At 37.3% G+C, this 14,535-nt stretch overlaps 1 protein-coding gene across 3 annotated transcripts in view; it reads left to right on the top strand.

Annotated features, from left to right (window-relative positions):
- RSPO2 (R-spondin 2) overlaps positions 1–14,535 on the top strand; it is a 104,154-nt gene that overhangs the window by 59,328 nt on the left and 30,291 nt on the right. For 2 of the 3 annotated variants that reach the window (XM_030967908.1, XM_030967923.1), the window contains exons 3-4: positions 3,229–3,372; positions 4,064–4,252. In XM_030967908.1, coding sequence (XP_030823768.1) covers positions 3,229–3,372; positions 4,064–4,252 — 333 coding nt within the window. The remainder of the gene's footprint in view (positions 1–3,228; positions 3,373–4,063; positions 4,253–14,535) is intronic. The other variant, XM_030967915.1, reaches the window with a different exon arrangement.

The raw sequence follows: 14,535 nt of genomic DNA, 5'->3' as shown, positions 1-14,535 counted from the left end.
GTACATGGCCATGGTAACCTATATAATTTTAGGAGGAGAAACCACTCAGAGATTAGAAATTACAGCTCTCTTCAGCTTTGGTTGACTGTTTGTTTAGGTTCTCCCTCTTTCTCCTAGGTGGACCGAACATTGTAATTTCTCCTTCCATTCATCTTCAGTAAAAACAAGATCAAGAGAAACTTTTAAACAAATTGAGCATTTATTAAACACATGTAGTTAATTCAATTCATTAAGAAAGGGAATGAATTTTTTAACAGTGTTACAAAATAGCAGGACTTCATGAATATGCTGTTGCTTGAACTATACTTATGTAGTAGTATAGTAGAGCATACGCCCCTTTGAGACAGTTGTAATTGCAACTGTAGCAGTCAGGGGGTTCAATTACCAGAAAAAATAGCACAGAAGGTGTTGCTGGTCAATGACAGATCAGTGCAGAGCCAGTGGACACTTCAGGATGGTGGTGTGAAGTTGGATCTGTGGCACCAAAGCTGTTCTAGTGAGCAGCAGAGGGATGGAAGCAGGAGTTGAAAGGAGTGAGTGTCATGGTGATGGGGACAGTCTGGGTTGGTGAAATTGTAGAAGAGTCAGGTTTTTGTCACTCATAGTTTGTCTTCAGCTACAGTTAAATTATCATTATGATTAGCACTTGGTAACCCTAAACATTATGATGAATATCACTCTGATGAATTAATATATTTATTTCAGATTTCTTACAGTATTCCTAATACTCTTTCAGTATTTTTCCCTAAATTGCATCTGATACAGATTAAATAATATGTCTTTCATGTTTGGAGTAGTTTATTTTCATAGGAAAAAAATGAAAATAAACTGTCTAAACTGTCTTGGTGGAAATCTCCACCCAACCTTCATCCAACCTTCACTCCTCCCAACCTTCACCTACTAAAACTTCTAAAAGATATTTATCTCAAGGACTCTGCTGTGACACAAAAGGAAATTGGCATTGCAGGTAAAGAAGAAAATACAAACAAGATGGGAGTTTTGAAGTACGATCAAAACTGAAAGAGAATGTATTAATTCATTGAATGAATGATAGTTTTATGGAGGGAATCCCCTGTGCAATGTGAGGCCGGCTTCCACCCGCCCAGCATGTCTGTATCATGTCAAATGTTAACTTCTGTTGAAAGTTTTTCCTTTTGTTCCTTTTCCACACACACAGAGAAAATTTTAGCATGTTACTCCCAACATGTTTTTTGAAAGCAATGGTTAAAATGTTGTTTAATATTTGTTGTGTCACTTGGATGTGAGGGAGGGTTGCATGATGCTGATTTTTCTTTCAATCTTCTGGTCTGCATCTTAAATTGGGACTACACAATTTGTAAAAACCCTGATTTCTTTTCAAGTGTCTCAGGTGAGTGAGCAAGAGGAAAATGTTTTTTCTGAATACTTAAATACACAGGATGTTTGACTCAAGCATTACATTTAATAAAATACTTGCAGTACATCTTGAGTGTAACAAACCAGATTAGCAATTAAGTATTGTGGTACATCTCCACAGCAGCTCACCTGGTTGGTTTTGCATTGCAATTCATTAATCTAGGAAAGTGATTTTGCAGAATCACTGTGTAGACATTGACCAGGATCCTGTTCTTTAGGGACTAGTTCAACTCTTGTGAAAAGAAATTATTATTCTAAGGAATTTCCTATGACCCTAAGTGTGGACAAGAAGCCCAAGTCGTGCTGCTTATATGACTCGAGTTCTAAAAGCCCCTTTGGAGAATGCTGGATGCCAGAGTTGGTACATTCAGGTTATGTGTGGTTGTGCCTAAATAGAGCCAGCGGAGGTTATCCTTGTCAGGGCAAGGCTTCAAACTGATGCTCACATTCCTTTTAACCAAGCAAAGATCAACACCACTAGAAATATACATTTTTCTTTTCATTCAATCTGCCTAGTTTTTTGCCCAATGCCACAAGAAATCTGATCTAAAAAGAATCATATTTCCCTAATTGCTAACAAAGGATTTTACATAACCACACTCACTCACACACTGTTTAAGTATTGTGGGATGCCCTGTTTTAGCCTACTGAAGTTCAAGAATAAATATTAAAATCTGTTTCATAAATATTGGCTAAATTTGAAGTGTTGATTTGCGATATTTACTAATTACTATTTCAGAATAATGACCTTATGGTTTGTGCTTATGTTTCCATTATAAAAGAATGAAAAATAAATGAGTGACAGAATTACCAAAATTATTATTATATTGTTGCATAACATGAATAAAAAATGCTTCTTGTTGTGGCTTCAGATAGCTGAAGAGAGGATACAGCTATTGTAGCTTATTTAATTTTGTTAGCTGAAGGATTAGATTTTTAAGAAATTAATTATAAAATGATCATTACTGTTCCAAATATAATGGCTTATCCTTCTTAATCTTTGGAATATTTTTCCCTGGTATTTTTTGTAGGTGTGTATGGTATACATATGATCATTAATAACTAGCTCATTTCCAAGTTGAAATGTTTTAATATGGAATAGGATATTTCTGAAAAGCCTACACCTGAGTCTGTCATCTATTGCAGGTCATATTCCTCTTAAATTTTCTGAGAAATACACTATTTCATAAAGATAATAGTTGTTTGGTTTGGTTTTTTTTTTATTTTTTAATTTTTATTCTATACATTATGGTGTATGTCTCCTAGTCATTTAAGAATGGTTATTTTTTGTGGAATAAGTATCTTAATTATAGAGAGGAGCTAAATCCAGAAAAAATGAGGCTTCTTGCACATGCATATATGTAGACACAGACATCAGATACACTACATGAAAGCATCCACTCAGCTATTCTTAAGGTCAACTCATAGAAAGAAAAAGTATCCTGCTTTCAGTGATAAATTATAAACTGAAGACAATACATATAAAACATGCATACTTCCCAAAATAATTTGTTGCATCTCAGTTTCATCGAAATTACACATGAAAATAATTTGTACTGAACATTCTTCCTCCACAGAGATGTCGTTAACTCAAATATAATTAAACTAGGGGTTTTATCTACAGTTTGATTTAGAAAAATAAGATTATAAGGACATAAAGGAAAATGTGGGAAACACAGTTACCTCTAATTTTGTCTATGTACCAGATGGATTTCAGGATGACAGTATTATAGCATTTCTGTCTTTGCTATTTTATCGCTTTATAAGTCCCTTCATTTTCAGTCTTGCCCTAACTTTGCTGTCTCATTGTTCCTTATGATCCTTTTGATTTAGGATGCAGAATAGAAAACTGTGACTCCTGCTTTAGCAGAGACTTTTGTACCAAATGCAAAAGTGGCTTTTACTCGCACAGAGGCCGCTGCTTTCGAGGATGTCCCGCTGGATTTGCAGCCTTGGAAGAGCTTATGGAATGTGTGGGTGAGTCACGTAGCTCTTTTGCCAGGTGGCCATATTTAAATATGCCCTACTTTATGATCATGCTTAGTATTTCTTATCAGGAAATATTCAGTAAGGAATTATTATTGATTTCTTTACTGATAATACTAGTAAATTTTTCCAAACTTTAAAATACGCTTCACTGGGAATGTCACTCTCTCTCTTGAGCATCACAAAGTTCTGTCCTCTTAACTGTAAAATCACCTTCATGAAGATTTTCAGCTGGGAATTTGTAAGATTTTAGGACTTATGTCGGAACAAACTTTTTCTTTCAAGAGTATTTCTTGCATTTCATGATGGAGAGGACTTGGAAATGTGAACTTCTGAAGTTTTCAAACCCAGGTGACAACCAAATAGGATCTATATATTAGATAGAAAAAAAGTCAATCTCATTAGCTTAGGAGAGTTTTTGAATATTTGGAACTGTCATAACATATCAAACATACAGTTTTATATTCTGTTTTTTTTTTTGGTTGGGTTGATGCTGGCTAAAAAGATTCAGATTCTGTAAGACATTTTAATTTTGTTTCTAGATTTTTACCTGCTAATGGTAAAACTGTCAAGTGTTGTTTTCTAACAATGTACATTGCATTCTGATAAAAAAAAAGAAAAAAGGAAAACCAAAAAAACACCCAGAAGAATTGCTTACTTATGTTTTCTTTTGCTTTATCAGAAGGCTGTGAAGTGGGTCAATGGAGTGAGTGGGGAACTTGCAGCAGAAATAACAAAACATGTGGATTTAAGTGGGGCCTGGAAACGAGAACAAGACAAATTGTGAAGAAGCCAGCAAAAGACACAATACTATGTCCAACCATTGCAGAATCCAGACGGTGTAAAATGGCCATGAGGCATTGTCCAGGAGGTAAGTGTAGCCCATGCCAGAAAAATCTTTATGAGCTGAAGGCCAAATTCTGTCTCTATTCTGCCAGACAAGGTTGAAAAGCAGCAATAGTACATAATTCCTAGTCTGTATAGAGAGACTCCAGGGAAATTCTCGGCTTGGGAGTAATCAGTCCTTCAGCAGACTGTGAAACTGTGTTTTTCCTGGTGTGGTCCTGATGATTTTTCAAAGAGGTACCTCATGGAAGACCTGTAACAGGTTGCAGTTTTGAGCTTCAGCATGGAGATGATGCTGATGGTGGAAGAACTACTTACTCTGCACGTGGCAGGAAAGATTATGACTCTAAACCACTCTGCAGGTGGCACACACAGTGCTGGTGTGCTGGGTATTTAAATTAAAAGAAGTTAGTTACACATGGCATTGTTAGCTGGAACCATTAGCTAGAACATGTTATTTGTTTTGAATATTCTGGAGCGAGGCCAAACTGTGATAGATGTGATACAAGCAGAACAGTGATAGATATCAAGATTTTCAGCTTGAGACCAGCCTATGGCAACTGGCCCAAGTAAATAAAATCAAATTTCTTTATCATGGTGTTCCAAGACTTAAATAGTGATGCTGATGTGAGAAAGGAAATCAAGTTTCAAATTTGGGCTTGGTTTTTGTAGACTCCAAACTGAAGACACATCACTGCTGGAGAGTTTTTGTTATCTTTTAAGTTGAAAAGTTTAACCTCTCAGGTATGGATTCTGACAACTTAAACAGGTTTCAAGGAGAGGTGGGTGATCAGCAGGTGATCAAGATGCCATTCCTTTCAGTCACAGGGTTAAATAAAGAATGGACTTCAAGAGATCTCAAGTCAAACCTCCTACTGGTAGCTGGGTCAACTGTGAAATCAGACAAATAAAAAAAGAAATAAAGGTTTGAGGAATCCTGAGGAAAGCCATAACATGATGAATAAGATAAACCTGAAACAGTCTTAGAAAAGGTACATAAATAAGTTGCTTTGTATTCTGGGATTGTTGAAGGTGTCTGTCTTGGCTTGAACATTCTGCCTACCAGTGTGTATGTATGTTATACATAGAATTTTATCTTATGGATACAGATTAAATATCTGTAAGCTTCATTTTTTGTGTCTAGGACTGCAAGTCAGTCTGGAAGAGCATATAAAGCTGATTCTCTGTTATCTAGGTTGACAGTCTATGATGTACTTCCCTATCCCACTCCCTGTATTCATACACACATGGGCACACATAGGGCTCATTCATAGTGGCACAGAGGGCATTGTACAGCACAGTTAATCTGCAACCTAAATAGAATTCTCAAAGGCATTCTCAAAGGAACCTACAAAATTAACATCTCTGTAGGAAAGAAGAAGAAAAGGTAAAAGTGAAGGCTGATTTGGGCTGCCATGGTATGTGAGTCATGGTATCTTTGAATATTAGTCTGCTGCCTCTGCATCAAGGTAGTGGCACTTACCAGTGCTTGCAGCCTGCTGAGTGATCCAGTTACTTGTAACAGACTCTGGATCCCAAATCGGGTTAGTAATCAGATCAACTGAGGAAATGTTTTACTGCTGAAATGAAAGGAAATAAAAAGGGCCCATGACAAGTTCTACTAAATCTCCAATCAGCGTTTTCCTTCTTTTCATTTGCCTTCAAAAGCAGGCAGTTTAGCTTGCAGTGGAAAATTTGAAAAAAATTGCAGAATATTTTCAATTCAACATCATGTGGTACAGATTTAGTCATTTATGTACTTGGTATGTATAAAGGCAGGTATTTTATGGATGCAGCATCCAACTTCTATAAAAACTCCTAGCAAGTAGAAATATAGGTTTAGTCTTGATAATTTAGTTAGGATACAAATTATTCAAATTGTTGTAAATAGATTGAGAAGCGTGCTTAAGTGAACCATAATATTCTAGAATGCTGTAGCATGCTCATGTAACTATGTTAATTTGGACATTCATACCTTTTTATGTCATATTCTCTTAGGTTGTTTCAAATTTTCTTGTCTAGCAATTCAGGTCACTGCTTAAAGATTTGCATCTCAAATTTATATTTTCAAAGGCACAGTGGCTTTCCTAAGAGTGAGGATATTTATTTCCTAGTATTTATTTCCATATTGTCTCTATTAAGATCCATGATACAATCTTTTCTTTTTTTTCACCACATATCAGGAAAGTTGTTGCTGCAAATACAAATTCAGTGTAGCACTTGGAGTGCTCTTTCATGGGCTTCAGTAAATCCTAAAGATTACAGTCCTGTCCTCCCATGGTGCGGAATTTTCTGCATCTGTTTTCAGAGATAAAAATAAATGTGTACAAAACTGCAGGTTTGAACTCTCCACACTGACTACAGTGTTTAATACTGCTTCTGTGCCATCCTAGAAAACACCTCCCAGAGTATGGGCTCCTTTCTCTCTCCTAAGAAGCTCCAGGGAGAGTGTTAGTAGTGTTTTAAGTGCCTAGGGTAAGTCTTCCCCAGACCTGGTTATCTCTGCAGGTGAGGAAGCCACAGAGGCTGCCCTGTACAGAACTTCTGCTTTGTAGTATGTTTTACTTTATACTATATAGGGCTAGTCTAAGACCCTGTTCCTTTATCATATTTTAGTAGCAGGTTGCCACATGAGACACTCAAAATGTTTTATTGCCTATTTGATCACTGTGACATAGTGGGAGGCTCAGACACTGCTTACAGTTCTGGCTGCTGAGGAAGAGATTCTGAGTCTTTAAAAATATGGTGCTTTTCTAATGTTAGGAATTTTGTGACTGAACTTTTAAACTGAAGAAATAATAGAAAAAAAATTGTAAGGTTAGCACTTCTGGGAGACTGAAGAACCATAATCCCCTGTAAATGTCAGTTGAGAAGCTGTTAATAAATCCTTTCATCCTAATGTTCTCAGTACATAAACTCACACAAATGTGGAGAATAAGTATTGGATTATACAGCTAAAATGATTGAAGATTGTGATGGATTAAGCTGAGCACAGGAAGTAAGGATATTTTTGGTAGAATAGGGTCAAATAAAGTACTTTTGTCATGTGCTTTCCACTTCTGTATATTTTAAAGTTACTATTTATGGTCCACACTACAGGGGAACATCCAAAACAGGTTTTTATGCATTTGCAATAGAAGGAAAGTTAAAGAAGAAGAGTCAAATTCTGTTTTCCTACTAACTATTTCAGTTTCATATTTTTAAGGCGCTACCCAGCTGGCCATATAGCAGTGGTACAACTTCAGTTTTTGATGAATGATTTATCACTTTCTCCAGTGTCTGCAGAGCTGTAGAGATACAAACTGGAATACAAGTGAAAGATAATTTAACTTATTTCCTACTGAAGCTAGCAACATAAGAATAACATTAATTTCTTATTTGTTACTTAGAGATATTTCCTTAGTGCCAGTAGCTATTGATTTAACTATTACTGTGTGGAAATGTCACATTTGTATATCTGTTAATGTTATGTAAGTTACCCTGTGGCTTTGACTGTAATGTGAATTCTACTTTGAGAGGTTGGACTTAGACAAAGGAGACTTGGCTTGTTCAGGCCACCTTCTACCTGTGCTGGTCTCTTCCTGATAAGGAATTTTCTTTTTAGTTCAAAAAGAGAGAAAACCAGAATTTTCAAAAAACCAATGGGGAAATCAGCAGTCAGAAATGTAAAATAGGCTGATAAATCTTGCTCTCTTTATGTTTTCCCATATATTTACTATAAATATTTTATTTGTACGTCTTATTTGTATGTTGCTCATGTTTACCTCAGAAGTTGCTCCTCTTTTGTTTGTACACTCCAGGAACCTGCAGATTGGTTTAATTACTCATATTAAGTGTTACATAAGCAAGCGAAGCAGCTCTCTGATATTTAAGTGCTCATCAGACTTCAGTTCTTCAGGCTGTCTGAAATATTACTCTGTGCCAAAATAATACTTCTGCAAGTGCACATTGCTGTCCCATGCCCAGCCTCTCACCCACCAGCACCCCCAGGTCCTTCTAGGCCACCAAAACCTTCTGTTTTCCAGGCTCAACAAACCCAGTTCCTTCAGTCTCTCTTCACAGGGTAAACACTTCAGCTCCTGAGTTGGTGATGCTGTGCCAAACTCTATCAATATTTTTCTTTTCTTGAGCTGAGGGACCCAAAGCTGCATATGGTGTTCTAGATGTGGTCTGATGAGTGTCAAATAAAGGGAGTTGATCACTTCCCTTAATCTGCTGTCATGCTGTATTAACAGGTCAGCAGATTGAAGGAAGTGTTCACTGCTGCTGTGGCTCAAAGTTGGCTCACATTTAGCTCAAGTTTGATCAGGACCTTCCCAGGAGAGCTGTTCCCCAGACAGTCCATATCCAGCCCATATTTTTTCAAGGAGTACTTCCTTCCCAGATGCAGGACTTTGCACTCTGTTGAATTTCATGAAGTTCCTTTCAGCTACAATGAATCTTTTCCTCATGAGTGAAATAAAAACCAGTCAAAATAAATATAACACCAGACCTCAGGGAATGATCAGGCAGTTGACCACATTCTTTTGAGCTTTTTTATACATCTACATTGTAGTATCCAATGTTGAAAAGTTTGTAAGCTGGGACTCTTTTGAGACCTTAATTGATATATTGCACTTATAGACTGTCTCAGTGCCAAATACCTACAAACACCATCTGCCCTTTGAGTCAAGGCTAGGGCATTCTTTATCTGGGTCTCAGGAAGCATAACCACCATATTCTCTGTCTCCTATTGGTTGTGCTATGTTGCCACAGAAACAGAGAGCTAAGTGGCAAAGGCTGGTCCAGGAACAGCAAGAACTATTGCCTCCTCCATGAGGACTGTCAAGCATTTGGCTGGATTGGTTCAGTAGACTGTGTAGGCACCATCCTTGGAAGTTTCTAAGACCTGACTTGACAAACTTTTGAACAATCTAGTCTGAATGGTTTCAGTCCTACTGAGGATGTTGGACTGGGGGTCTCAGTCCTGCTGATTGGACTGGGGACCAGTCTGAGTGATTCTGTCTGAAGGGCAGCACCTCCTGTGGGTATGTGCTGAAAGAACACTGTTCTTCCTCTGTGAGTTTTGCAAAATTTCTGATAACTTCTGCTCTGAATTAGAGACAAGCTGGAATGACTGGTTGTAGGGAATAGGAGCAAACTAAATCTTTATTGTGGCTGCTATAGTGCTGAAATATCTTCATTTGGTCTATTTTATTCTGGTTGAAATTATATACAAATTATGTGTCATGTTTTGAATATAATGTTAACCATTGTTTCATGCATTTCCAAGTTTAGTCTTAACCAGGATAAAAGCTTAGTTCAAAGTGCTGATTTCTTGATTTATTTGTTGTTATTTGTCTGTCTTTGGCTGAATGCTGCACACTTCTAAATTCATAATCATGCATAGGATCTAAAAGATCCATTGAACAATGCACTTCTATTTTAAGTTAATGCACTATGGCAGTCTAAGAAAACATTGGAAGACCAGCAGAACTATAGAAATGCAGGTATAAGACTGTATTTTGGAGTTGCTGTGACTTTTCACATCATCTTAAAAAAAAAGTTCGATTTTTTTAACATTTTTAGTAAATTAGGATTTCATTCCTTTGCTATTTAAGTCATGACATAAATGTCTGTGTCAAATTAGACATAAAAGAAAATGATCCCATTTAGAAAATATTATCTTATACGTTTAGGCATGATCGGACCAGAGATGGTAGCAACCAGAAACCATTGTGGTTTAGGGAAAGATGATGAGATTTACAAACAGATTGTACTACTTTGTTAGTATTGCATGGTTCTTTTAAGACACTGGAATATTATTTACCACTTTAAGACTAAAATTATGGCTTTATTGGCATTTTATTGGCAATTTTAAACTTATTGGCATTTTAAACAAGACTGTAGTACATAGAATAGACCACAATTATACTGTCATTGCCTGCTGCAGCTCTCTGTTAATTTTGGAGTCACATTGGACCAAATCTGCCCTTGTTTGCACCCACCAGACAGGTAGAAGCTGCATAAAGTGTAGCTTCACTGAGTGCTGGCTCTGCTAGAATCCTGGTGTCACCAGGCAGGTTTCCCTCCTTGATGTTTTTTTTTTTTGCATATCACCATGGACAAGAAGATTTGTCCTTAGCTTGTCTGAAAATATGACCCATCATTTTCATTTACAAATCATGAATCAAAGCTTTTGAAGGAGAGAAGGGAAACCTGCTTCAGCATCAGTTTACAAGACGTAAACTCCACCAAAGCCACCTAATTGCACAGTGGAGGGTGGGAAAGCAACAGTAATGAGGAAATATTTTTGTGAGTATTTTAGTTGATGGCCATTCTGGGAAGGACCAAATAAGTGGGAGCACAAAAGGACAAAATAGTAGTCTGCTGTATTTTGGAGGCTTTCCAGGAAACAAGAACTACTTTACAGTGTGGCTTAACCCTCAGAGCCTGGCATGCTTGTTAGTACATTTGTTCAGGAAACAGACCTTTGCCAGCTGCAGATTCTGTTTCTCTGGATTGTCAACATCTACTTTGTACAGAGAATGTTGTGCTGCAAGTATTAAAATGTGGGTCTTTTTCTACCCTTTAGCTGATCACATTCAGAAGGGGCTACAGCCAGTGAAAACTAATTGTAAAGGAAATCTAGATCCTGAAGAAAATGAAACACATATTACTGCTCATTTCAGTGGGAGTGCCTGCAATTAGACTATGTACTTTAATTAAGGCACATGGGTAGGAACTATAGTTATATTATCAATAGTCAATTAAGTTTATACCAGCTTATAAGAAGAGCAGAAATTTTTTAATCTCTGTTTGGTAGCAATAAAAAAAGTGAATATCAAATCATGAGTGGTTTCAGGTTGGAAAGGAACATAGAAGGTAATTTAGTCCAGCCTCTTGCTTAAATCAGGTCAGTTGTGAGAAAACCAGGATTAGCCATTACTCTCACAACCCTCAGACATTAAATAGTCTCCATTTTTTGGTCTTAGTTATGTTCCTTTTCATATGCTTATTTCAGAGATGATGATTTACAACTTGCTGCTTTTATTTTTTTCAAAGTGGAAATATAGAAATGTACAGCAAATTTGTAGGTTTATTTTCAAGACATTTGCATTCATTGATAGATGTACATGCATGCATGTGCCTGTATTGGAGCACTTCTATACCTGATGCTTCTTAGATTTGCAGGTAAAAGTTAGGCAGTGTACCTCTCAGGTGATAGCCTACTATAAAGTAACTCAAATGAAGCAAGAAACTCTGGGTTTTTTTCCTGCATTAAAATTTCATGTTTTCTATAGCCGTTTTTCTTAGAAACAAGATATTACATGGGTATTTTTTGTGCTTCTTTTTGGGGGGTGGTTGCTGAGAGAGCAAATAGCTCTCTCTGTATTATGCATGCATTTGATTCATATCCATTAAAATGAGTTCACAAACAAATTTACTGTGCCTTTTAAACAATTGCTGTTATTTTTCTTTTGTACTGTTGGGACCAATCCATTCCTGAGTTATTTTCCAAAGAGAAAATGCAATCCAATTGGACTCATATTTGAAAAGTAGTTAGAAATGGTTTTTATAAGCCACATAAACTTGAACGTCAGTTTGAGTAGCAGTCGTGTTCAATTCTGAAACCAAGTACTATCCATCAAGGACCAACAGGCAGATTTTGCAGGAATGCCTCCTCTTTTCTGCTAATAGATTGCATCACATTGCTTGAAGGTTGAGGTACCTCTTAAAACTCTGTCAAGAAGATATAGGTGTTGACTGATCCTCCTTTTTCTACGTGTTCGGAATCAGGTAAGTTAAAGTAAGCAGTTAATTAAGTGCTCTGAAACAATATCAACACTTATTGAATAATCCTTCTGAGATTTAGGTCATTTAGGTAACTGTTCAGTGTTTGGGTTTGCATTTTCCTTGGAAGTGGGATGGTGGTTCTTGCATGGGAGTTGAGGCAGCTTGTGACTATGTCACTGTACTCCTACAAAACTTTTTGCTGTTTTTGTCTGTATCAATGCTACTATGGGTTACAGTTACAATTATTAAAATTTGTGGATTTGTGTGAATGGGTGGAATAATGCACTACTTATATTGAAATCTGTAACTTAGATAGACATAGCTAACCTAAACTTCCTTGAAGTGCTGTTGCAGTGAAGTGTGATTTTGGTTTTCTTTTTTAACTGATGGATTACATTTTAAAGGTCTTAAGCAACTTCAGTCTGTTTGAATGAAGCAGAATTTAAAAATGCATAAACTAGAAGTTAAATCTGTCTAAAGTGATCTGTAGAGGGTACCTTCCATGACAGTAGCAAAACAGCTATGTAGAAAAGCATTGTTGTAGTTTGATTTCTTAGTTTTCCTCTTCAGTACCACTCTCCAAAGCATATCTTGTAATGGACTATATATACTGAGCACAAGGTTTTAACTCTCCATACTTTATCAGGATGATACAGCCTGTGGAAATTTATGTATTGTTTTATCATATTGGCAGGCTACATTTTCAGCTTATTTTTAAAGGCTTTCGAGGGAATTACTGGCAGTGCAGAAAAGCTAACTCAAGTACATTTTTCCCTTCCTTCTGAATATAAATTATCCTTCAATCCTCCTTTTTAATTTAAGTAATATGAACTATTTTCTTGGGCAGACATTAACATAGTTTTCCCAATCATTAAAAGGTAGTATGCACAATTTATTTATTTATTGCCATTATTATATCTTAGACCAGATAAGTACTTTTAACATGTGTGTTTCTTTAAGTATACCATATTTCAGAAGTAGCGTGAGTATTGAGTGATGCAGTGTCTCCTGTGGGAGTTATCTGTTTTTAATGAATAACTGAGTGTACCAGAGTGTAAATCCTCGTAAATGACCAGAGTATGAGTTAGAATGGTCCCATGGCAATTATACAATTCAGGGTTATTTAAAAATACTGAAGGAGAGCCAGCTGCTAATCCACATGGAAATACAAATTCTGAAAAGAGCTGTGGCTGATCCAAGTGCACAGATTGAATTTGTCCATAAAAGGCACTTGGTGGGTTTTATTGTGCATACCCTTGTGAAGTAACTCCTGTTGGTTTTTGTCTCTTGCTCATTCTGAAACCACAATCCACTTGTAGGAGGAAAAGTCATATACATACTTATTTCTAATTCTTGACCAAAGAGCTATTTTTGTACATTATGGTGTCAGCCATTTCAGTCACAGCAGAGAAACCAGGAAATGCTCACCTGCCTGAGATTACATATTTCTCCCTTAGGATCAATCAGTTATGCACAGTTCTATGCATATCCTCTGCCAAACCACAAGCCTGGGTATGGTAGGTCTGGAGAGCCATCTGCCTCAGGTGTGGCAGCCTTTCTGTTTTTAAGGGTTCAATAAGGCTTTCTTTGCACAGAAGTCTCTTCTTAAGTAATAAACCTATTAGGGTATACAGAGACTATTTGTATTCACAGCATTGGTACAAGGGCCACATCCTGACTTTGGTATCCTCAGGCGCAAAGGTCAAGCTGACAAGTCTGTATTTCTCAGGATTCTGCCTCCTGCACTTTTGAAAAGTGGGTGTAGTGTTTCCCTTTCTTCAGTCACCTGATATTTCATCTGATTGCCATGGTTTTTCAAACATCACAGAGAGGGACTTGGTGACTACATCAGCCAGTTCCCTCAGGACTCTGTGATGCATCTCATCAGGCTCCATAGGCTTATGTACATTCAGGTTCTTCAGGCAGTCATGAACCTGAACTTCTCTTGCAGGGTGGATTTTGCTCCCCTCATCTTCCAGTCTGTTCTCTCAAGTGGTGCGGGAAGAAAGGTGGCTGGTGAAGACTGAGGCAAAAAAGTTGTTGAGTTCCTCAATGTTCTTCTCATCTGTTGTTACCAGTTTTGTCAGTTTTTCTCATCAGGGGGGTACACTTTCTTTGACCTTCTCTTTCTGGCTGACACACCTATAGAAGCCCTTCCTGTTCTTTGCATCCCTTGCCAAGTTTAAGTCCAGCTGTACCTTGGCCTTCCTGACCGCACCTCCACACAACCAGGCAGAGAGCCTATACTGTTCCCAGAATACCTGGCCCTGCTTCCATTGCTTGTGGATTTCCTTCTTGCCCTTTAGGTTGACCAGTAGGTCTTGATTCAGCCATGCTGCTCTCTTGCCTTACTTTCCTGATTTCTTACAACTGGGAATAGAGAGCTCTTGTGCTCTATAGACAGCATCCTTTAAGTTCTACCAGTTCTTGTCCCTGAGGGAAGTTTCCTGGGGGGAAACCAGGGGTTTCTACTGACTAACAGAAATAGGACCAGGGAGTCCTATTGACCAGTTCCTTGACCAGCTGGAATTT

Source organism: Camarhynchus parvulus, chromosome 2, assembly GCF_901933205.1.
Source record: "Camarhynchus parvulus chromosome 2, STF_HiC, whole genome shotgun sequence".
Lineage (NCBI taxonomy): Eukaryota > Metazoa > Chordata > Aves > Passeriformes > Thraupidae > Camarhynchus > Camarhynchus parvulus.
Note: the sequence above shows the minus strand (reverse complement) of the source record. Positions and strands in the feature narration are given on the sequence as shown.